The sequence below is a fragment of the Engystomops pustulosus genome, chromosome 8 (genome assembly GCF_040894005.1).
Source record: "Engystomops pustulosus chromosome 8, aEngPut4.maternal, whole genome shotgun sequence".
Taxonomy (NCBI): Eukaryota; Metazoa; Chordata; class Amphibia; order Anura; family Leptodactylidae; genus Engystomops; species Engystomops pustulosus.
This window is the reverse complement of record NC_092418.1, coordinates 4448485-4473524: the sequence shown is the minus strand read 5'-3', so window position 1 is coordinate 4473524 and position 25040 is coordinate 4448485. Positions and strand designations below refer to the sequence as shown.

Sequence of the window (25040 nt, the reverse complement as noted above, 5' to 3'; positions counted from 1 at the left end):
GTATATGATGCATGGGTGTATATGGTACTGTATGTATGTATATATGATGTGTATATGCTATATGTCTGTGTATATGATGCATGGGTATGTATGGTACTGTATGTATGTATATATGGTGTGCATATGCTGTATGTCTGTGTAAATGATTTATGGGTGTACATGGTACTGTATGTATGTATATATGATATGTATATGCTATATGTCTGTGTATATACTGTATCTGTGTATGGCACTTTATGTATGTATACATGGTATGCATAAGCTTCATGGATGTTTATGCTGTATGTATATAAATGTGTGTATATATGATTGTATAAACATGTTTCAGTGTACAAATATGTATTTTGTTAAGGGTAAATAGGGCCCCCAATTAGAAGTCTACTATGGGGCCCTCCCTCCTATAATTATGGCAAGTGAAGTCGTTAACTGGATGAGCGGAGGTAACAGAAAGCAGAGAAGCGACGCCTAATGTTCCTCCTTATACGGCAGGATATTCTGCACCTCACAACACTCTCAGCTCTGCTACATCTTATCTGGGCACCATTCACACTGACAGCCAGACGGGTCAGAACCACAAATACTCACCTTGGGTAGGTTTAACTCTGTAAAATAGAAGATAAAAAATTAGATCATTTATGAATCTTTGAAAGTTTTCTATAACAAATTCACATCACTCCACTGTCAGGAAAAAGTAAGTGAACCCCTCAGGATCTGGGTCTGCCCTGATACAATCGGATCTGATCAGAATAACAGATACAACCCACATGTGAGAAGGTAGAACTTCATTGTTACTATTTGTAGCATTACACGTTCCGGGATGAGGAATACGGGCTCCCTGCTCCGGCACATTCCTCCTCGCACTACAATGTGGCCGCTGCTCTATGGCTGAGACCCGGGATTCCAGCACATGGACTCTGAGCGGTTCTGGAGGTCCACACTAAACAGATCTCTGGTGTAAGGAGGACCAGCTGCTCAGTAATTGTCACACAATCCAGAGAAGTGCATAGAGGCGACACATTACTGACCAGTTAGGGAAGGTGCAGCTGGACTGCTGAATGCGGCTTCCAGCTTAGTCTCTGCACTACACGTTACTGAGCCGGGTGATGCCACAGTGGTCTCTCCTCCTCCTTCCTGTTTCCTGGCTTTATAAGGGGCCGTCATCTACTTCTCTTCCTCTCAGTGATGGGAAGTCCGGCTCTTCTTGGCAGGCCAATGAGTCAATCCACACCACTTTTATCCCAATTTTTGGCGGGTTAAAGGAGCCGGCTCATATCACTATTTCCTCTTGGATCTGTGGCATCAAAGCATTCCTGCCCCCCCCCCCCCCCCTACAAGTTGCAGGTTTTTGTTGTACTGTTAATATTTTCAGTTTTATAGTCCTGAAGTCATATGGCGGTGAGAAATGGAATGCTCCTCCTGCTCTATAACATGCTGCCTGCGGATAGGACACTATGTATAATCAGCTCCTCCTGCTCTATAACATGCTGCCTGCAGATAGGACACTATGTACAATGTGCTCAGCTCCTCCTGCTCTATAACATGCTGCCTGCAGATAGGACATTATGTACAATCTGCTCAGCTCCTCCTGCTCTATAACATGCTGTCTGCAGATAGGAAACTATGTACAATCTGCACAGCTCCTCCTGCTCTATAACATGCTGCCTGCAGATAGGACACTATGTACAATCTGCTCAGCTCATCCTGCTCTATAACACGCTGCCTGCAGATAGGACACTATGTACAATCTGCTCAGCTCCTCCTGCTCTATAACATGCTGCCTGCAGATAGGACACTATGTACAATCTGCTCAGCTCCTCCTGCTCTATAACATGCTGCCTGCAGATAGGACACTATGTACAATCTGCTCAGCTCCTCCTGCTCTATAACATGCTGCCTGCAGATAGGACACTATGTACAATCTGCTCAGCTCCTCCTGCTCTATAACATGCTGCCTGCAGATAGGACACTATGTACAATGTGCTCAGCTCTTTCTGCTCTATAACATGCTGCCTGCAGATAGGACACTGTACAATCTGCTCAGCTCCTCCTGCTCTATAACATGCTGTCTGCAGATAGGAAACTATGTACAATATGCTCAGCTCCTCCTGCTCTATAACACGCTGCCTGCAGATAGGACACTATGTACAATCTGCTCAGCTCCTCCTGCTCTATAACATGCTGCCTGCAGATAGGACACTATGTACAATCTGCTCAGCTCTTTCTGCTCTATAACATGCTGCCTGCAGATAGGACACTATGCATAATCAGCTCCTCCTGCTCTATAACATGCTGCCTGCAGATAGGACACTATGTACAATCTGCTCAGCTCCTCCTGCACTATAACATGCTGCCTGCAGATAGGACACTATGTACAATCTGCTCAGCTCCTCCTGCTCTATAACATGCTGCCTGCAGATAGGACACTATGTATAATCAGCTCCTCCTGCTCTATAACATGCTGCCTGCAGATAGGACACTATGTACAATCTGCTCAGCTCCTCCTGCACTATAACATGCTGCCTGCAGATAGGACACTATGTACAATCTGCTCAGCTCCTCCTGCTCTATAACATGCTGCCTGCAGATAGGACACTATGTACAATCTGCTCAGCTCCTCCTGCTCTATAACATGCTGCCTGCAGATAGGGCACTATGTACAATCCTCACAGCTCCTCCTGCTCTATAACATGCTGCCTGCAGATAGGACACTATGTACAATGTGCTCAGCTCTTTCTGCTCTATAACATGCTGCCTGCAGATAGGACACTGTACAATCTGCTCAGCTCCTCCTGCTCTATAACATGCTGTCTGCAGATAGGAAACTATGTACAATATGCTAAGCTCCTCCTGCTCTATAACACGCTGCCTGCAGATAGGACACTATGTACAATCTGCTCAGCTCCTCCTGCTCTATAACATGCTGCCTGCAGATAGGACACTATGTACAATCTGCTCAGCTCTTTCTGCTCTATAACATGCTGCCTGCAGATAGGACACTATGCATAATCAGCTCCTCCTGCTCTATAACATGCTGCCTGCAGATAGGACACTATGTACAATCTGCTCAGCTCCTCCTGCACTATAACATGCTGCCTGCAGATAGGACACTATGTACAATCTGCTCAGCTCCTCCTGCTCTATAACATGCTGCCTGCAGATAGGACACTATGTATAATCAGCTCCTCCTGCTCTATAACATGCTGCCTGCAGATAGGACACTATGTACAATCTGCTCAGCTCCTCCTGCACTATAACATGCTGCCTGCAGATAGGACACTATGTACAATCTGCTCAGCTCCTCCTGCTCTATAACATGCTGCCTGCAGATAGGACACTATGTACAATCTGCTCAGCTCCTCCTGCTCTATAACATGCTGCCTGCAGATAGGGCACTATGTACAATCCTCACAGCTCCTCCTGCTCTATAACATGCTGCCTGCAGATAGGACATTATGTACAATCCTCACAGCTCCTCCTGCACTATAACATGCTGCCTGCAGATAGGACACTATGTACAATCTGCTCAGCTCCTCCTGCTCTATAACATGCTGCCTGCAGATAGGACACTATGTACAACCTGCTTAGCTCCTCCTGCTCTATAACATGCTGCCTGCAGATAGGACACTATGTACAATGTGCTCAGCTCCTCCTGCTCTATAACATGCTGCCTGCAGATAGGACACTGTACGATCTACTCTAGCAGATCTACACAGCAGTGTGAGGTCTGATTACACATCTCTCCAGGGACCATACATAACACTGGCTGCAGAGAGCACAGAGCACAGCAGTGTGAGGTCTGATTACACATCTCTCCAGGGACAATACACAACACTGGCTGCAGAGAGCACAGAGCACAGCAGTGTGAGGTCTGATTACACATCTCTCCAGGGACAATACATAACACTGGCTGCAGAGAGCACAGAGCACAGCAGTGTGAGGTCTGATTACACATCTCTCCAGGGACAATACATAACACTGGCTGCAGAGAGCACAGAGCACAGCAGTGTGAGATCTGATTACACATCTCTCCAGGGACATTACATAACACTGGCTGCAGAGAGCACAGAGCACAGCAGTGTGAGGTCTGATTACACATCTCTCCAGGGACAATACATAACACTGGCTGCAGAGAGCACAGAGCACAGCAGTGTGAGGTCTGATTACACATCTCTCCAGGGATGATACATAACACTGGCTGCAGAGAGCACAGGGCACAGCAGTGTGAGGTCTGATTACACATCTCTCCAGGGACACTACATAACACTGGCTGCAGAGAGCACAGAGCACAGCAGTGTGAGGTCTAATTACACATCTCTCCAGGGACAATACACAACACTGGCTGCAGAGAGCACAGAACACAGCAGTGTGAGGTCTGATTACACATCTCTCCAGGGACCATACATAACACTGGCTGCAGAGAGCACAGCAGTGTGAGGTCTGATTGCACATCTTTCCAGGGACAGTACATAACACTGGCTGCAGAGAGCACAGAGCACGGCAGTGTGAGGTCTGATTACACATCTCTCCAGGGACAGTACATAACACTGGCTGCAGAGAGCACAGAGCACAGCAGTGTGAGGTCTGATTACACATCTCTCCAGGGACAATACATAACACTGGCTGCAGAGAGCACAGAGCACAGCAGTGTGAGGTCTGATTACACATCTCTCCAGGGACAATATATAACACTGGCTGCAGAGAGCACAGAGCACAGCAGTGTGCACAGAGCACAGCAGTGTGAGGTATGATTACACATCTTTCCAGGGATAATACATAACACTGGCTGCAGAGAGCACAGAGCACAGCAGTGTAAGGTCTGATTACACATCTCTCCAGGGACAGTATATAACACTGGCTGCAGAGAGCACAGAGCACAGCAGTGTGAGGTCTGATTACACATCTCTCCAGGAATAATACATAACACTGGCTGCAGAGAGCACAGAGCACAGCAGTGTGAGGTCTGATTACACATCTCTCCAGGGACAATACATAACACTGGCTGCAGAGAGCACAGAGCACAGCAGTGTGAGGTCTGATTACACATCTCTCCAGGGACAATACATAACACTGGCTGCAGAGAGCACAGAGCACAGCAGTGTGAGGTCTGATTACACATCTCTCCAGGGACAATATATAACACTGGTTGCAGAGAGCACAGAGCACAGCAGTGTGAGGTCTGATTACACATCTCTCCAGGGACAGTACATAACACTGGCTGCAGAGAGCACAGCGCACAGCAGTGTGAGGTCTGATTACACATCTCTCCAGGGACAATACATAACACTGGCTGCAGAGAGCACAGAGCACAGCAGTGTGATGTCTGATTACACATCTCTCCAGGGATAATACATAGCACTAGCTGCAGAGAGCACAGAGTACAGCAGTGTGAGGTCTGATTACACATCTCTCCAGGGACAATACATAACACTGGCTGCAGAGAGCACAGAGCACAGCAGTGTGAGGTATGATTACACATCTCTCCAGGGATAATACATAACACTGGCTGCAGAGAGCACAGAGCACAGCAGTGTGAGGTCTGATTACACATCTCTCCAGGGACAATAGATAACACAGGCTGCAGAGAGCACAGAGCACAGCAGTGTGAGGTCTGATTACACATCTCTCTAGGGACAATACATAACACAGGCTGCAGAGAGCACAGAGCACAGCAGTGTGAAGTCTGATAACACATCTCTCCAGGGACAGTACATAACACTGGCTGCAGAGAGCACAGAGCACGGCAGTGTGAGGTCTGATTACACATCTCTCCAGGGACAGTACATAACACTGGCTGCAGAGAGCACAGAGCACAGCAGTGTGAGGTCTGATTACACATCTCTCCAGGGACAATACACAACACTGGCTGCAGAGAGCACAGAGCACAGCAGTGTGAGGTCTGATTACACATCTCTCCAGGGACAATACATAACACTGGCTGCAGGGAGCACAGAGCACAGCAGTGTGAGGTCTGATTACACATCTCTCCAGGGACAATACATAACACTGGCTGTGGAGAGCACAGAGCACAGCAGTGTGAGGTCTGATTACACATCTCTCCAGGGACAATACATAACACTGGCTGCAGAGATCACAGAGCACAGCAGTGTGAGGTCTGATTACACATCTCTCCAGGGACAATACATAACACTGGCTGCAGAGAGCACAGAGCACAGCAGTGTGAGGTCTGATTACAAATCTCTCCAGGGACAATACATAACACTGGCTGCAGAGAGCACAGAGCACAGCAGTGTGAGGTCTGATTACACATCTCTCTAGGGACAATACATAACACAGGCTGCAGAGAGCACAGAGCACAGCAGTGTGAAGTCTGATAACACATCTCTCCAGGGACAGTACATAACACTGGCTGCAGAGAGCACAGAGCACGGCAGTGTGAGGTCTGATTACACATCTCTCCAGGGACAGTACATAACACTGGCTGCAGAGAGCACAGAGCACAGCAGTGTGAGGTCTGATTACACATCTCTCCAGGGACAATACACAACACTGGCTGCAGAGAGCACAGAGCACAGCAGTGTGAGGTCTGATTACACATCTCTCCAGGGACAATACATAACACTGGCTGCAGGGAGCACAGAGCACAGCAGTGTGAGGTCTGATTACACATCTCTCCAGGGACAATACATAACACTGGCTGTGGAGAGCACAGAGCACAGCAGTGTGAGGTCTGATTACACATCTCTCCAGGGACAATACATAACACTGGCTGCAGAGATCACAGAGCACAGCAGTGTGAGGTCTGATTACACATCTCTCCAGGGACAATACATAACACTGGCTGCAGAGAGCACAGAGCACAGCAGTGTGAGGTCTGATTACAAATCTCTCCAGGGACAATACATAACACTGGCTGCAGAGAGCACAGAGCACAGCAGTGTGAGGTCTGATTACACATCTCTCCAGGGACAATACATAACACTGGCTGCAGAGAGCACAGCAGTGTGAGGTCTGATTACACATCTCTCCAGGGACAATACATAACACTGGCTGCAGAGAGCCCAGAGCACAGCAGTGTGAGGTCTGATTACACATCTCTCCAGGGACAATCCATAACACTGGCTGCAGAGAGCACAGAGCACAGCAGTGTGAGGTCTGATTACACATCTCTCCAGGGATAATACATAACACTGGCTGCAGAGAGCACAGCAGTGTGAGGTCTGATTACACATCTCTCCAGGGATAATACATAACACTGGCTGCAGAGAGCACAGAGCACAGCAGTGTAAGGTCTGATTACACATCTCTCCAGGGACAGTACATAACACTGGCTGCAGAGAGCACAGAGCACAGCAGTGAGAGGTCTGATTACACATCTCTCAAGGGACAATACATAACACTGGCTGCAGAGAGCACAGAGCACAGCAGTGTAAGGTCTGATTACACATCTCTCCAGGGACATTACATAACACTGGCTGCAGAGAGCACAGAGCACAGCAGTGTGAGGTCTGATTACACATCTCTCCATGGACAGTACATAACACTGGCTGCACAGAGCACAGAGCACAGCAGTGTGAGGTCTGATTACACATCTCTCCAGGGACAGTATATAACACTGGCTGCAGAGAGCACAGAGCACGGCAGTGTGAGGTCTGATTACACATCTCTCCAGGGACAGTACATAACACTGGCTGCAGAGAGCACAGAGCACAGCAGTGTAAGGTCTGATTACACATCTCTCTAGGGACAATACATAACACTGGCTGCAGAGAGCACAGAGCACAGCAGTGTGAGGTCTGATTGCACATCTCTCCAGGGACAATACATAACACTGGCTGCAGAGAGCACAGAGCACAGCAGTGTGAGGTCTGATAACACATCTCTCCAGGGACAAAACATAACACTGGCTGCAGAGAGCACAGAGCACAGCAGTGTGAGGTCTGATTACACATCTCTCCAGGGACCATACATAACACTGGCTGCAGAGAGCACAGCAGTGTGAGGTATGATTACACATCTCTCCAGGGATAATACATAACACTGGCTGCAGAGAGCACAGAGCACAGCAGTGTGAGGTCTGATTACACATCTCTCCAGGGACAATACATAACACAGGCTGCAGAGAGCACAGAGCACAGCAGTGTAAGGTCTGATTACACATCTCTCCAGGGACAATACATAACACTGGTTGCAGAGAGCACAGAGCACAGCAGTGTGAGGTCTGATTACACATCTCTCCAGGGACAATACATAACACTGGCTGCAGAGAGCACAGAGCACAGCAGTGTGAGGTCTGATTACACATCTCTCCAGGGACAATACATAACACAGGCTGCAGAGAGCACAGAGCACAGCAGTGTGAGGTCTGATTACACATCTCTCCAGGACAATACATAACACTGGCTGCAGAGAGCACAGAGCACAGCAGTGTGAGGTCTGATTACACATCTCTCCAGGGACAATACATAACCCTGGCTGCAGAGAGCACAGAGCACAGCAGTGTGAGGTCTGATTACACATCTCTCCAGCGACAATACATAACACTGGCTGCAGAGAGCACAGAGCACAGCAGTGTGAGGTCTGATTACACATCTCTCCAGGACAATACATAACACTGTTTGCAGAGAGCACAGAGCACAGCAGTGTGAGGTGTGATTACACATCTCTCCAGGGACAATACATAACACTGGCTGCAGAGAGCACAGAGCACAGCAGTGTGAGGTCTGGTTACACATCTCTCCAGGGGCAATACATAACACTGGCTGCAGAGAGCACAGAGCACAGCAGTGTGAGGTCTGATTACACATCTCTCCGGGGACAATACATAACACTGGCTGCAGAGAGAACAGAGCACAGCAGTGTGAGGTCTGATTACACATCTCTCCAGGACAATACATAACACTGGCTGCAGAGAGCACAGAGCACAGCAGTGTGAGGTCTGATTACACATCTCTCCAGGGACAATAGATAACACAGGCTGCAGAGAGCACAGAGTACAGCAGTGTGAGGTCTGATTACACATCTCTCCAGGGACAATACATAACACTGGCTGCAGAGAGCACAGAGCACAGCAGTGTGAGGTCTGATTACACATCTCTCCAGGGACAATACGTAACACTGGCTGCAGAGAGCACAGAGCACAGCAGTGTGAGGTCTGATTACACATCTCTCCAGGGACAATACATAACACTGGCTGCAGGGAGCACAGAGCACAGCAGTGTGAGGTCTGATTACACATCTCTCCAGGGACAATACATAACACTGGCTGCAGAGAGCACAGAGCACAGCAGTGTGAGGTCTGATTACACATCTCTCCAGGGACAATACATAACACCGGCTGCAGAGAGCCCAGAGCACAGCAGTGTGAGGTCTGATTACACATCTCTCCAGGGATAATACATAACACTGGCTGCAGAGAGCACAGAGCACAGCAGTGTGAGGTCTGATTACACATCTCTCCATGGACAGTACATAACATTGGCTGCAGAGAGCACAGGGCACAGCAGTGTGAGGTGTGATTACACATCTCTCCAGGGACAATACATAACACTGGCTGCAGAGAGCACAGAGCACAGCAGTGTGAGGTCTGATTACACATCTCTCTATGGATAATACATACCACTGGCTGCAGAAAGCACAGAGCACAGCAGTGTGAGGTCTGATTACACATATCTCTATGGATAATACATAACACTGGCTGCAGAGAGCACAGAGCACAGCAGTGTGAGGTCTGATTACACATCTCTCCAGGGACAGTACATAACATTGGCTGCAGAGAGCACAGGGCACAGCAGTGTGAGGTCTGATTACACATCTCTCCAGGGACCATACATAACACTGGCTGCAGAGAGCACAGAGCACAGCAGTGTGAGGTCTGATTACACATCTCTCTATGGATAATACATAACACTGGCTGCAGAGAGCACAGAGCACAGCAGTGTGAGGTCTGATTACACATCTCTCCAGGGACAATACATAACACTGGCTGCAGAGAGCACAGAGCACAGCAGTGTGAGGTCTGATTACACATCTCTCCAGGGACAATACATAACACTGGCTGCAGAGAGCGCAGAGCACAGCAGTGTGAGGTCTGATTACACATCTCTCCAGGGACAATACATAACACTGGCTGCAGAGAGCACAGAGCACAGCAGTGTGAGGTCTGATTACACATCTCTCCAGGGACTATACATAACACTGGCTGCAGATAGCACAGAGCACAGCAGTGTGAGGTCTGATTACACATCTCTCCAGGGACTATACATAACACTGGCTGCAGAGAGCACAGAGCACAGCAGTGTGAGGTCTGATTACACATCTCTCCAGGGACAATACATAACACTGGCTGCAGAGAGCACAGAGCACAGCAGTGTGAGGTCTGATTACACATCTCTCCTAGGACAATACATAACACTGGCTGCAGAGAGCACAGAGCACAGCAGTGTGAGGTCTGATTACACGTCTCCCCAGGGAGGCTGCAGAGAGCACAGAGCACAGCAGTGAGAGGTCTGATTACACATCTCTCCAGGGACAGTACATAACACTGGCTGCAGAGAGCACAGAGCACAGCAGTGTGAGGTCTGATTACACATCTCTCCAGGGACAATACATGACACGGGCTGCAGAGAGCACAGAGCACAGCAGTGTGAGGTATGATTACACATCTCTCCAGGGACAGTACATAACACTGGCTGCAGAGAGCACAGAGCACAGCAGTGTGAGGTCTGATTACACATCTCTCCAGGGACAATACATAACACTGGCTGCAGAGAGCACAGAGCACAGCAGTGTGAGGTCTGATTACACATCTCTCCTAGGACAATACATAACATTGGCTGCAGAGAGCACAGAGCACAGCAGTGTGAGGTCTGATTACACATCTCTCCAGGGACAATACATAACACTGGCTGCAGAGAGCACAGAGCACAGCAGCATGAGGTCTGATTACACATCTCTCCAGGGACAATACATAACACTGGCTGCAGAGAGCACAGAGCACAGCAGTGTGAGGTCTGATTACACATCTCTCCAGGGACAATACATAACACTGGCTGCAGAGAGCACAGAGCACAGCAGTGTGAGGTCTGATTACACATCTCTCCAGGGACTATACATAACACTGGCTGGAGTCCGCGGGATCACACCTGATGATTCCCTTTAATGATATTACTATGTTCTAAGAATGTAAAAGAAATGTAATTACCGACGTTGTTAATGCTCTGTATGATGTTTCCTTTGCTTAAAGTCCCTTTACTCTTTCCACCTTCTTGACCTTATGAGAAAAAGATGAATGTTACTTGAGAAAGTAATAATAAATGTGACAGCAGCCGAGCAGCTAAGAGACAGACTTTACATGGACACAAGATTCCTAATGATAAATGTCCCCCATTGGATTATACACAGATGCATTCATTCTGTATACTGGCCCTGGTGTCCGTGCCCATGGCGGTGCCATCTGTGCTGAGAAATGTAATAAAGCTTAAATTGTTATATCTGAAACACGCGGCCCAAGCTCAGGACCTCCTCTTATCCTGTGATGTCCAATAAAGAAGATTTTTTATACTTCTGCAACACCCCTGCGGATGCAAAGGGTTAAGTAGGTGTTGCAAAAGTGTCAGAAGCTGAGACAGGAGAGGCTTAGTAATTAGAGCCTGTGAATGCGGCCTGGAAAGGCAACAGTTAACTATGAGTTAGTTATTGACCAATGAGTTGGCTGGATTGTAACCTGGAGTGTGATTGGGGAGGAGCCACCACCTGACCAGGAGAATAAAACCCCCGGGCAGGGAGGAGTGCAGAGACAGAGCGCAGAGACAGAGCGCAGAGACAGAGCGCAGAGACAGAGCGCAGAGACAGAGTGTGTCAGTGCACCATCCGTACTGATACGTGGCTAATCCCAGGGCCAGAGTCAGGAGACTCCAATCCAGAGCTGCAGCTTCTACAGCTTGGACACAGCTCCATCCCAGGCTCCATCTACTACCGGGCTGGTGCTTTATTCCTGAGGACTCCTCTCCACGACCACTCCAGTACCAGAATCTGCTGTGAGACCATTTAGGCCCATTGCCTGTTGTTCAATTAAGAACCGTGAATTGATTTGCACAACGTTGCCTCCGTCTGATCCCTGGATACGGCTGTTACCACCACAAGCTCCCCATCCATTACCCATGGACCTATCTTACAGACACTAAGTCTGTACATCAGCCTCACCCTCCATATTTCTTGCACACACCACCTGCTGGAGAGCTGCCAGGCTGTAGGACAGCCCTCCGGTCCCCAGCGTGCCCTAGGCCGCAAGCGCCAGCCACTCCGGTATTCCAGGCCCCAAGAAAAGGCCCCGGTGGGGGATGTTGCACTTGCCTGAATGGTGCTGGACACCTCTCTACCTTCTCTACTTACAGGTGGGGAAAGTATCACTAATCTTTCACCTGGATGGGTTGTGAGTCTGGAAGTGACATTTCCCGATACAATAAAGATGTAAGTATAATTGTATCATTGTATCGTTGTTAATGGGAGTTGATACAACAAGATGTTACCGAGCGTCGTATTCTTCATCGTAGCTTTCAGAAGATGCAGTTTTCTCGTGGCTTCTTTTCTGTCCTCGGTGAAGCTTCTGGGACAGGTCCATGTCTTCTCCTCATGGCTGATCAGGATCAGGTCTTCTGACATTTGCTTGATACTTGGCTGAAGCTTCAGGATGTTGTTTTTGTGGTCATTACTGCTGTTCTCCAGATCATCAATCACCACAAAAACATTCTTCTTCCCTATAGAGAAAGAACATTGTAGATCACAAGTCACCACCTTAACTTTGGAGACATCACAAACCACACGTGGTAAGGATGACACATGATACAGGGTCAGGAGGGATCACTATGACCCCAATGTAATAATATCACATGTTATGGATGACACATGGTACAGGGTCAGGAGGGGCCGGGATGTCTGCAGTGTAATAATATCACATGTTATGGATAATACATGGTACAGGGTCAGGAGGGGCCGGGATGTCTGCAGTGTAATAATATCACATGTTATGGATGATACATGGTACAGGGTCAGGAGGGGCCGGGATGTCTGCAGTGTAATAATATCACATGTTATGGATGATACATGGTACAGGGTCAGGAGGGGCCGGGGTGTCTGCAGTGTAATAATATCACATGTTATGGATGATACATGGTACAGGGTCAGGAGGGGCCGGGATGTCTGCAGTGTAATAATATCACATGTTATGGATGATACATGGTACAGGGTCAGGAGGGGCTGAGATGTCTGCAGTGTAATAATATCACATGTTATGGATGATACATGGTAGAGGGTCAGGAGGGGCCGGGATGTCTGCAGTGTAATAATATCACATGTTATGGATGATACATGGTACAGGGTCAGGAGGGGCCGGGATGTCTGCAGTGTAATAATATCACATGTTATGGATGATACATGGTAGAGGGTCAGGAGGGGCCGGGATGTCTGCAGTGTAATAATATCACATGTTATGGATGATACATGGTACAGGGTCAGGAGGGGCTGGGATGTCTGCAGTGTAATAATATCACATGTTATGGATGATACATGGTACAGGGTCAGGAGGGGCTGAGATGTCTGCAGTGTAATAATATCACATGTTATGGATGATACATGGTACAGGGTCAGGAGGGGCCGGGATGTCTGCAGTGTAATAATATCAAGTTATGGATGATACATGGTACAGGGTCAGGAGGGGCTGAGATGTCTGCAGTGTAATAATATCACATGTTATGGATGATACATGGTACAGGGTCAGGAGGGGCCGGGATGTCTGCAGTGTAATAATATCAAGTTATGGATGATACATTGTACAGGGTCAGGAGGGGCCGGGATGTCTGCAGTGTAATAATATCACATGTTATGGATAATACATGGTACAGGGTCAGGAGGGGGCGGGATGTCTGCAGTGTAATAATATCACATGTTATGGATGATACATGGTACAGGGTCAGGAGGGGCCGGGATGTCTGCAGTGTAATAATATGACATGTTATGGATGATACATGGTACAGGGTCAGGAGGGGCCGGGATGTCTGCAGTGTAATAATATGACATGTTATGGATGATACATGGTACAGGGTCAGAAGGGGCCGGGATGTCTGCAGTGTAATAATATCACATGTTATGGATGATACATGGTACAGGGTCAGGAGGGGCCGGGATGTCTGCAGTGTAATAATATCACATGTTATGGATGATACATGGTACAGGGTCAGGAGGGGCCGGGATGTCTGTAGTGTAATAATATCACATGTTATGGATGATACATGGTACAGGGTCAGGAGGGGCCGGGATGTCTGCAGTGTAATAATATGACATGTTATGGATGATACATGGTACAGGGTCAGGAGGGGGCGGGATGTCTGCAGTGTAATAATATCACATGTTATGGATGATACATGGTACAGGGTCAGGAGGGGCCGGGATGTCTGCAGTGTAATAATATGACATGTTATGGATGATACATGGTACAGGGTCAGGAGGAGCAGGATGTTTGTAGTGTAATATTATCACATGTTATGGATGATACAGGTTCAGGAGGGGCCGGGATGTCTGCAGTGTAATAATATCACATGTTATGGATAATACATGGTACAGGGTCAGGAGGGGCCGGGATGTCTGCAGTGTAATAATATCACATGTTATGGATGATACATGATACAGGGTCAGGAGGGGCCGGGATGTCTGTAGTGTAATAATATCACATGTTATGGATGATACATGATACAGGGTCAGGAGGGGCGGGGATGTCTGCAGTGTAATAATATCACATGTTATGGATGATGCATGATACAGGGTCAGGAGGGGCCGGGATGTCTGCAGTGTAATAATATCACATGTTATGAATGATACATGATACAGGGTCAGGAGGGGTTGGGATGTCTGCAGTGTAATAATATCACATGTTATGGATAATACATGGTACAGGGTCAGGATGGGCCGGGATGTCTGCAGTGTAATAATATCACATCTTATGGCTGATACATGGTACAGGGTCAGGAGGGGCCGGGATGTCTGCAGTGTAATAATATCACATCTTATGGCTGATACATGGTACAGGGTCAGGAGGGGCCGGGATGTCTGCAGTGTAATAATATCACATGTTCAGGCTGATACATGGTACAGGGTCAGGAGGTGCAGAAGAGCTTCCTTTGCCTCGCTCTAGTTTCTAATGATTGTTCTGCAGAATCTTTGAGCACTTGCAGATTTTGTGACTGGAGAAGCGATTTAGAGGCCATGGCCCCTCCATAAGCATAAGGACCCAGGGGGCCACCACTCGGCCATGGTCTATCTCTTATCAAGTCTCATGGAGAGATGTCCCAGATTCCGTCATACACAAGACCCAGCTCTTACCAAGTCTAGTGTAGAGGTCCTTCAGCTCCCGTCATACACAAGACCTACCTCTTACCAAGTCTGGTGTAGAGGTCCTTCAGCTCCTCATCATACACAAGACCCAGCTCTTACCAAGTCTGGTGTAGAGGTCCTTCAGCTCCTCATCATACACAAGACCCGGCTCTTACCAAGTCTGGTGCAGAGGTCCTTCAGCTCCTCATCATACACAAGACCCAGCTCTTACCAAGTCTGGTGTAGAGGTCCTTCAGCTCCTCATCATACACAAGACCCAGCTCTTACCAAGTCTGGTGTAGAGGTCCTTAAGCTCCTCATCATACACAAGACCCAGCTCTTACCAAGTCTGGTGTAGAGGTCCTTCAGCTCCTCATCATACACAAGACCTAGCTCTTACCAAGTCTGGTGTAGAGGTCCTTCAGCTCCTCATCATACACAAGACCCAGCTCTTACCAAGTCTAGTGTAGAGGTCCTTCAGCTCTCATCATACACAAGACCCAGCTCTTACCAAGTCTGGTGCAGAGGTCCTTCAGCTCCTCATCATACACAAGACCCAGCTCTTACCAAGTCTGGTGTAGAGGTCCTTCAGCTCCCATCATACACAAGACCCGGCTCTTACCAAGTCTGGTGTAGAGGTCCTTCAGCTCCTCATCATACACAAGACCCGGCTCTTACCAAGTCTGGTGCAGAGGTCCTTCAGCTCCTCATCATACACAAGACCCAGCTCTTACCAAGTCTGGTGTAGAGGTTCTTCAGCTCCTCATCATACACAAGACCCAGCTCTTACCAAGTCTGGTGTAGAGGTCCTTCAGCTCCCATCATACACAGGACCCAGCTCTTACCAAGTCTGGTGTAAAGTTCCTTCAGCTCCTCATCATACACAAGACCCGGCTCTTACCAAGTCTAGTGTAGAGGTCCTTCAGCTCCCATCATACACAAGACCCAGCTCTTACCAAGTCTAGTGTAGAGGTCCTTCAGCTCCCATCATACACAAGACCCAGCTCTTACCAAGTCTAGTGTAGAGGTCCTTCAGCTCCTCATCATACACAAGACCCAGCTCTTACCAAGTCTGGTGTAGAGGTCCTTCAGCTCCTCATCATACACAAGACCCGGCTCTTACCAAGTCTGGTGTAGAGGTCCTTCAGCTCCTCATCATACACAAGACCCAGCTCTTACCAAGTCTGGTGTAGAGGTCCTTCAGCTCCCATCATACACAAGACCCACCTCTTACCAAGTCTGGTGCAGAGGTCCTTCAGCTCCTCATCATACACAAGACCCAGCTCTTACCAAGTCTGGTGTAGAGGTCCTTCAGCTCCCATCATACACAGGACCCAGCTCTTACCAAGTCTGGTGTAGAGGTCCTTCAGCTCCTCATCATACACAAGACCCGGCTCTTACCAAGTCTGGTGTAGAGGTCCTTCAGCTCCTCATCATACACAAGACCCAGCTCTTACCAAGTTAGGTGTAGAGGTCCTTCAGCTCCTCATCATACACAAGACCCAGCTCTTACCAAGTCTGGTGTAGAGGTCCTTAAGCTCCTCATCATACACAAGACCCAGCTCTTACCAAGTCTTGTGTAGAGGTCCTTCAGCTCCTCATCATACACAAGACCCAGCTGTCACCCTCCACCTCTTACCAAGTCTGGTGTAGAGGTCCTTCAGCTCCTCATCATACAGAGAGCCCATCACATCGGTCACATTGATTCTCCCTCTGTTCTTGGTGTGATACAGGATCCCGACTTTACACTGAGATAAACCCTTGTAGAACTGAGAGTCTGTGTTGGAGATGACACAAGAGCGGACACTGAAGTCCTGGGATTCCAGCAGCGTCTTCAGCCAGGAATAATCACTCTCATCGGATCTGGAGAAAATCCCGATATTGATCTGAAAGAGAAACTTATGTAATATGTGCAAAAAGTCACCGACTCAGAACTTCTCCTCCTCTTCTCTTATATATCATCCACTATTACTATAATAATATATAAATATATACCCAAATGTAATACATACCAAGCTGTATTATGTCTTATATATCATATACCAAGCTGTATTATGTCTTATATATCATATACCAAGCTGTATTATGTCTTATATATCATATACCAAGCTGTATTATGTCTTATATACCATATACCAAGCTGTATTATGTCTTATATACCATATACCAAGCTGTATTATGTCTTATATATCATATACCAAGCTGTATTATGTCTTATATATCATATACCAAGCTGTATTATGTCTTATATACCATATACCAAGCTGTATTATGTCTTATATATCATATACCAAGCTGTATTATGTCTTATATATCATATACCAAGCTATATTATGTCTTATATATCATATACCAAGCTATATTATGTCTTATATATCATATACCAAGCTATATTATGTCTTATATATCATATACCAAGCTATATTGGGCCACATTTATCACTTTTGTGCGCCTAAGTGTAGTAGTTGCGCCTAAATTCAGGCGCACTGTTTTGCCAGAATTATCACAAGCTACAACCATCTGTGATAAGTATATTTTCTGCCTCTTATTAATCACTTTACTTTAACACAGTTTAGGCGCAGTTTAGGCGCAGTTTAGGCGCAATGTTAGATTCAGGCTCTTACATGTGATCCTGCTACAAGCTCCTCTCTGCTTCTCCCACAGCCCAGAATGAAGATAACACTCACAGCAGCACCCAGGTGTGTGACACCCAGCACCCAGTGACCTCCTCAGCAGCACCCAGGTGTGTGACACCCTGCACCCAGTGACCTCCTCAGCAGCACCCAGGTGTGTGACACCCAGCACCCAGTGACCTCCTCAGCAGGGGCTTCTCCTAGAGGGGATCCCCCAATGCTGGTCTCCTGCTGCACCCCTGTAATTCTGCACAATATCCCCCTCAGACACTGTGCAGAATTACATGGGGGACACTTGTATGTAGTATCTGCAAACTTCTGCAAGCTTCTGCAAACTTGTGCAAACTTCTCTTCTCTCTTGCTGTGAGCTCAGGTTTTGATTGTTTTGTAAATAGAAGGTGATGAACTGTAAATAGAGTCTGCAGCTCCTGTCTGTAATGTCTGTGGTGTCTGCAGTGTATGTAATGTCTGTATGATCTGTTCTAGTGTCTGTAATGTATCTAATGTATCTATTATATGTTCTAGTGTCTGCAGTGTATCTAATGTATCTATTATATGTTCCAGTGTCTGTAATGTATCTAATTGTATCTATTATATGTTCCAGTGTCTGGCTGAGCTTTGCTGCTAGAAATGAGCTCTTCTGCAAAGGGGCTCAGTGCTTTCTTCTCAGATAACGCCACCTTCGAGCTGGAGTGTTTTTGCGCCCGTTTTTGCGCCTAAATGCAAAAGTCGCACGTGATGAATATCATTAGGCGCAGCAAAACATCTGGAATTGAACGATAGATGAGGGAAAGGTGGTTATTTTAGCTGTGCGGCTAATTTGACGTTTAATCGCAATAATGGCGCAAAAACGGTGCGCCTAAACGAAAAGGCGCAAAAACAACAGAAAAAACTAGTGATAAATGTGGCCCATTATGTCTTATATATCATATACCAAGCTGTATTATGTCTTATATACCATATACCAAGCTGTATTATGTCTTATATACCATATACCAAGCTATATTATGTCTTATATATCATATACTAAGCTCTATTATGTCTTATATACCATATACCAAGCTGTATTATGTCTTATATACCATATACCAAGCTATATTATGTCTTATATATCATATACCAAGCTGTATTATGTCTTATATATCATATACCAAGCTGTATTATGTCTTATATACCATATACCAAGCTGTATTATACCTTATATATCATATACCAAGCTATATTATGTCTTATATATCATATACCAAGCTGTATTATGTCTTATATACCATATACCAAGCTATATTATACCTTATATATCATATACCAAGCTGTATTATGTCTTATATATCATATACCAAGCTGTATTATGTCTTACATACCACATACCAAGCTATATTATGTCTTATATATCATATACCAAGCTGTATTATGTCTTATATACCATATACCAAGCTGTATTATGTCTTATATATCATATACCAAGCTATATTATGTCTTATATATCATATACCAAGCTGTATTATGTCTTATATATCATATACCAAGCTGTATTATGTCTTATATATAACATATACCAAGCTGTATTATGTCTTATATATCATATACCAAGCTGTATTATGTCTTATATATCATATACCGAGCTCTATTATGTCTTATATACCATATACCAAGCTGTATTATACCTTATATATCATATACCAAGCTATATTATGTCTTATATATCATATACCAAGCTGTATTATGTCTTATATACCATATACCAAGCTATATTATACCTTATATATCATATACCAAGCTGTATTATGTCTTATATATCATATACCAAGCTGTATTATGTCTTACATACCACATACCAAGCTATATTATGTCTTATATATCATATACCAAGCTGTATTATGCCTTATATATCATATACCAAGCTGTATTATACCTTATATATCATATACCAAGCTGTATTATGTCTTATATATCATATACCAAGCTGTATTATGTCTTATATCATATACCAAGCTGTATTATGTCTTATATATCATATACCAAGCAGTATTATGTCTTATATATCATATACCAAGCTATATTATGGGCCACATTTATCACTTTTGTGCGCCTAAGTGTAGTAGTTGCGCCTAAATTCGGGCGCACTGTTTTGCCAGAATTATCACAAGCTACAACCATCTGTGATAAGTATATTTTCTGCCTCTTATTAATCACTTTACTTTAACACAGTTTAGGCGCAATGTTAGATTCGGGCAGTTACATGTGATCCTGCTACAAGCTCCTCTCTGCTTCTCCCACAGCCCAGAATGAAGATAACACTCACAGCAGCACCCAGGTGTGTGACACCCAGCACCCAGTGACCTCCTCAGCAGCACCCAGGTGTGTGACACCCTGCACCCAGTGACCTCCTCAGCAGCACCCAGGTGTGTGACACCCAGCACCCAGTGACCTCCGCAGCAGGGGCTTCTCCTGGAGGGGATCCCCCAGTGCTGGTCTCCTGCTGCACCCCTGTAATTCTGCTCAATATCCCCCTCAGACACTGTGCAGAATTACATGGGGGACACTTGTATGTAGTATCTGCAAAATTCTGCAAGCTTCTGCAAACTTGTGCAAACTTCTCTTGCTCTTGCTGTGAGCTCAGGGTTTGCAGATTGTTTTGTAAATAGAAGGTGATGAACTGTAAATAGAGTCTGCAGCTCCTGTCTGTAATGTATCTAATTGTATCTATTATATGTTCCAGTGTCTGCAGGGTCTGGCTGAGCTCTGCTGCTAGAAATGAGCTGTTCTGCAAAGGGGCTCAGTGCTTTCTTCTCAGATAACGCCACCTTCGAGCTGGAGTGTTTTTGCGCCCGTTTTTGCGCCTAAATGCAAAAGTCGCACGTGATGAATATCATTAGGCGCAGCAAAACATCTGGAATTGAACGATAGATGAGGGAAAGGTGGTTATTTTTGCTGCGCGGCTAATTTGACGTTTAATCGCAAAAATGGCGCAAAAACGGTGCGCCTAAACGAAAAGGCGCAAAAACAACAGAAAAAACAAGTGATAAATGTGGCCCATTGTCTTTTATATCATATACCAAGCTATATTATGTCTTATATATCATATACCAAGCTGTATTATGTCTTATATACCATATACCAAGCTATATTATGTCTTATATATCATATACCAAGCTCTATTATGTCTTATATACCATATACCAAGCTGTATTATGTCTTATATACCATATACCAAGCTATATTATGTCTTATATATCATATACCAAGCTGTATTATGTCTTATATACCATATACCAAGCTATATTATGTCTTATATATCATATACCAAGCTGTATTATGTCTTATATATCATATACCAAGCTATATTATGTCTTATATATCATATACCAAGCTGTATTATGTCTTATATATCATATACCAAGCTATATTATGTCTTATATATCATATACCAAGCTGTATTATGTCTTATATATCATATACCAAGCTATATTATGTCTTATATACCATATACCAAGCTATATTATGCCTTATATATCATATACCAAGCTGTATTATGTCTTATATACCATATACCAAGCTGTATTATGTCTTATATACCATATACCAAGCTGTATTATGTCTTTTATCATATACCAAGCTGTATTATGTCTTATATACCATATACCAAGCTGTATTATGTCTTATATATCATATACCAAGCTATATTATGTCTTATATACCATATACCAAGCTGTATTATGTCTTATATACCATATACCAAGCTGTATTATGTCTTATATACCATATACCAAGCTATATTATGTCTTATATACCATATACCAAGCTATATTATGCCTTATATATCATATACCAAGCTATATTATGTCTTATATACCATATACCAAGCTATATTATGTCTTATATATCATATACCAAGCTATATTATGTCTTATATCATATACCAAGCTATATTATGTCTTATATATCATATACCAAGCTGTATTATGTCTTATATATCATATACCAAGCTGTATTATGTCTTATATACCATATACCAAGCTATATTATGCCTTATATATCATATACCAAGCTGTATTATGTCTTATATACCATATACCAAGCTGTATTATGTCTTATATATCATATACCAAGCTGTATTATGTCTTATATCATATACCAAGCTGTATTATGTCTTATATACCATATACCAAGCTGTATTATGCCTTATATATCATATACCAAGCTGTATTATGTCTTATATATCATATACCAAGCTGTATTATGTCTTATATACCATATACCAAGCTATATTATGTCTTATATACCATATACCAAGCTGTATTATGCCTTATATATCATATACCAAGCTGTATTATGTCTTATATATCATATACCAAGCTCTATTATGTCTTATATATCATATACCAAGCTCTATTATGTCTTATATACCATATACCAAGCTCTATTATGTCTTATATACCATATACCAAGCTCTATTATGTCTTATATACCATATACCAAGCTCTATTATGTCTTATATACCATATACCAAGCTGTATTATGCCTTATATATCATATACCAAGCTGTATTATGCCTTATATATCATATACCAAGCTATATTATGTCTTATATACCATATACCAAGCTGTATTATGTCTTATATACCATATACCAAGCTGTATTATGCCTTATATATCATATACCAAGCTGTATTATGCCTTATATATCATATACCAAGCTGTATTATGTCTTATATATCATATACCAAGCTGTATTATGTCTTATATACCATATACCAAGCTATATTATGTCTTATATATCACATACCAAGCTGTATTATGTCTTATATCATATACCAAGCTGTATTATGTCTTATATATCATATACCAAGCTGTATTATGTCTTATATCAGTGGTGGCGAACCTATGGCACGGGTGCCAGAGGTGGCACTCAGAGCCCTTTCTGTGGGCACCAAGACCTTTAAACCCACATAGTTTGCCATATTCGACTTAAAGCTTTCTCCTGTGGTCCAATACAAGCGACATTCTGGGCTGTCAGGACTACAGGATGAGACAGAATGTGCAGATAGAGATGGATTGTCATTGGAGCTCCTGCTCTGGGTCCGCTGATTCTTCCTCTTCAGGGGACCCTGGAGAGAAGCTATAATCCAAATTTCTCCATCATCTTTCTATTGTATTGGTGAACATCAGTAAGTTACTGCTTAAACTGTCATGTTGGCACTTTGCAAAATATAAATGGGTTTTGGTTGTAGCTTGGGCACTCTGTCTCCAAAAGGTTTGCCATCACTGTCTTATATCATATACCAAGCTGTATTATGCTACTACTTACCTACCGCAGCTCCAGCGCTGTCCACAATTACATCCCACGATCCCTCCACATCGTACTGCCGTGGAGTTCAACTGCGCATGCTCCAATCCCATGCGCGTGCGCAGCTCATCCTGCCGCCGGCATTTAAACTTTTAAATCTTCACATGGCTTTCAAGCCGTCTCAAATCTAGACCCTGATTCCAGCTGTACGTATACTCCTCACTTATACACACGGCCGTATCTCCTGATTTTCGGTTCATTTCCTTATTTCATCATGGATTTTGTGGGCTTCCTCGTTAAACGATACTCTGGGGGTCATTTACTAAGGGCCCGATTCGTGTTTTCCCGACGTGTTACCCGAATATTTCCGATTTGCGCTAATTTCCCCTGAATTGCCCCGGGATTTTGGCGCACGCGATCGGATTGTGGCGCACCAGTTCTTCTCACTTATGCGTTTCTGTCCTCTCTGTTTTTATTCACTTTTATTGCCACATTTGTATTCATTTATATATTAAAAAAAAATCTTTCTAGAATGTGTTATCGGACCTGCGGAAGGGAACAGTCCGTTCCGGAAACGCGTTGTCCACCTATTTTACATATTACGAATAAAACGTTGTGTCTACATAGCAGCGCAGTACAGACCTATTTTCTCTGCCTCTTCACTGAATGCACCTATCTGATACCTTCCAGTTTCGGATACCAGGTCATCTGCAGCCGCATTGTGACACCAGGCATCTTCCCTACCACCGGATCCATTGTGTCGACTAACCATTTTACTATATAGCAGTGATGGCGAACCTTTTAGAGATCGAGTGCCCAAAATGAGACCCAAAAACCACTAGCTTTTCCCAAAGTGCCAACACGGCAATTTAGGCAGTAACAAACTTATTGCTATCAGAATCTTTGAGCTCCAATCCGACACCTTTTCACTCTTCAAACAGAACCATGCAGCACAGGATGGGTCACTTTAAAATACCAGGGCCCTACTTGGACCGCCTGAGACTGCAGGAAGATGCCATGTCTGGCAAACTCTGTGCCTGGGAGACAGCCCGAGTGCCCACAGAGAGGCCTCCGAGTGCCATCCCTGGCACCAGTGCCATAGGTTTGCCACCACTGCTATATACTATATTCCAGATCAAATATTTCATTCATTGCCTGCGCTGTGTTACTTTTTTTCCTCTATTTATATACACTCTCATTCCGGGGACTGCCTCTGACACTCTCGCTTTCCGGGGACTGCCTCTGACACTCTCATTCCGCGGACTGCCTCTGACTCTCTCTCTTTCCGGGGACTGCCCCTGACCCGTTCTTTCCGGGGACTGCCTCTGACTCTCTCTCTTTCCGGGGACTGCCTCTGACCCGTTCTTTCCGGGGACTGCCTCTGACCCGTTCTTTCCGGGGACTGCCCCTGACCCGTTCTTTCCGGGGACTGCCTCTGACTCTCTCTCTTTCCGGGGACTGCCCCTGACCCGTTCTTTCCGGGGACTGCCCCTGACCCGTTCTTTCCGGGGACTGCCCCTGACCCGTTCTTTCCGGGGACTGCCTCTGACACTCTCGCTTTCCGGGGACTGCCTCTGACACTCTCGCTTTCCGGGGACTGCCTCTGACACTCTCGCTTTCCGGGGACTGCCTCTGACACGCTCGCTTTCCGGGGACTGCCTCTGACACGCTCGCTTTCCGGGGACTGCCTCTGACACTCTCGCTTTCCGGGGACTGCCTCTGACACTCTCGCTTTCCGGGGACTGCCTCTGACACGCTCGCTTTCCGGGGACTGCCTCTGACACGCTCGCTTTCCG

At 45.2% G+C, this 25040-nt stretch overlaps 1 protein-coding gene across 1 annotated transcript in view; it reads right to left on the bottom strand.

The window, feature by feature from the left end:
* The window catches only part of LOC140076259 (uncharacterized), a 46988-nt gene that overhangs the window by 9868 nt on the left and 12080 nt on the right, over positions 1 to 25040 (bottom strand). Inside the window, exons 6-9 of the mRNA XM_072122799.1 lie at positions 16964 to 17210; positions 12489 to 12716; positions 11162 to 11230; positions 586 to 602 (exon numbers count right to left, since the gene is read on the bottom strand). Of these exons, the coding sequence (XP_071978900.1) occupies positions 586 to 602; positions 11162 to 11230; positions 12489 to 12716; positions 16964 to 17210 (561 nt within the window). The remainder of the gene's footprint in view (positions 1 to 585; positions 603 to 11161; positions 11231 to 12488; positions 12717 to 16963; positions 17211 to 25040) is intronic.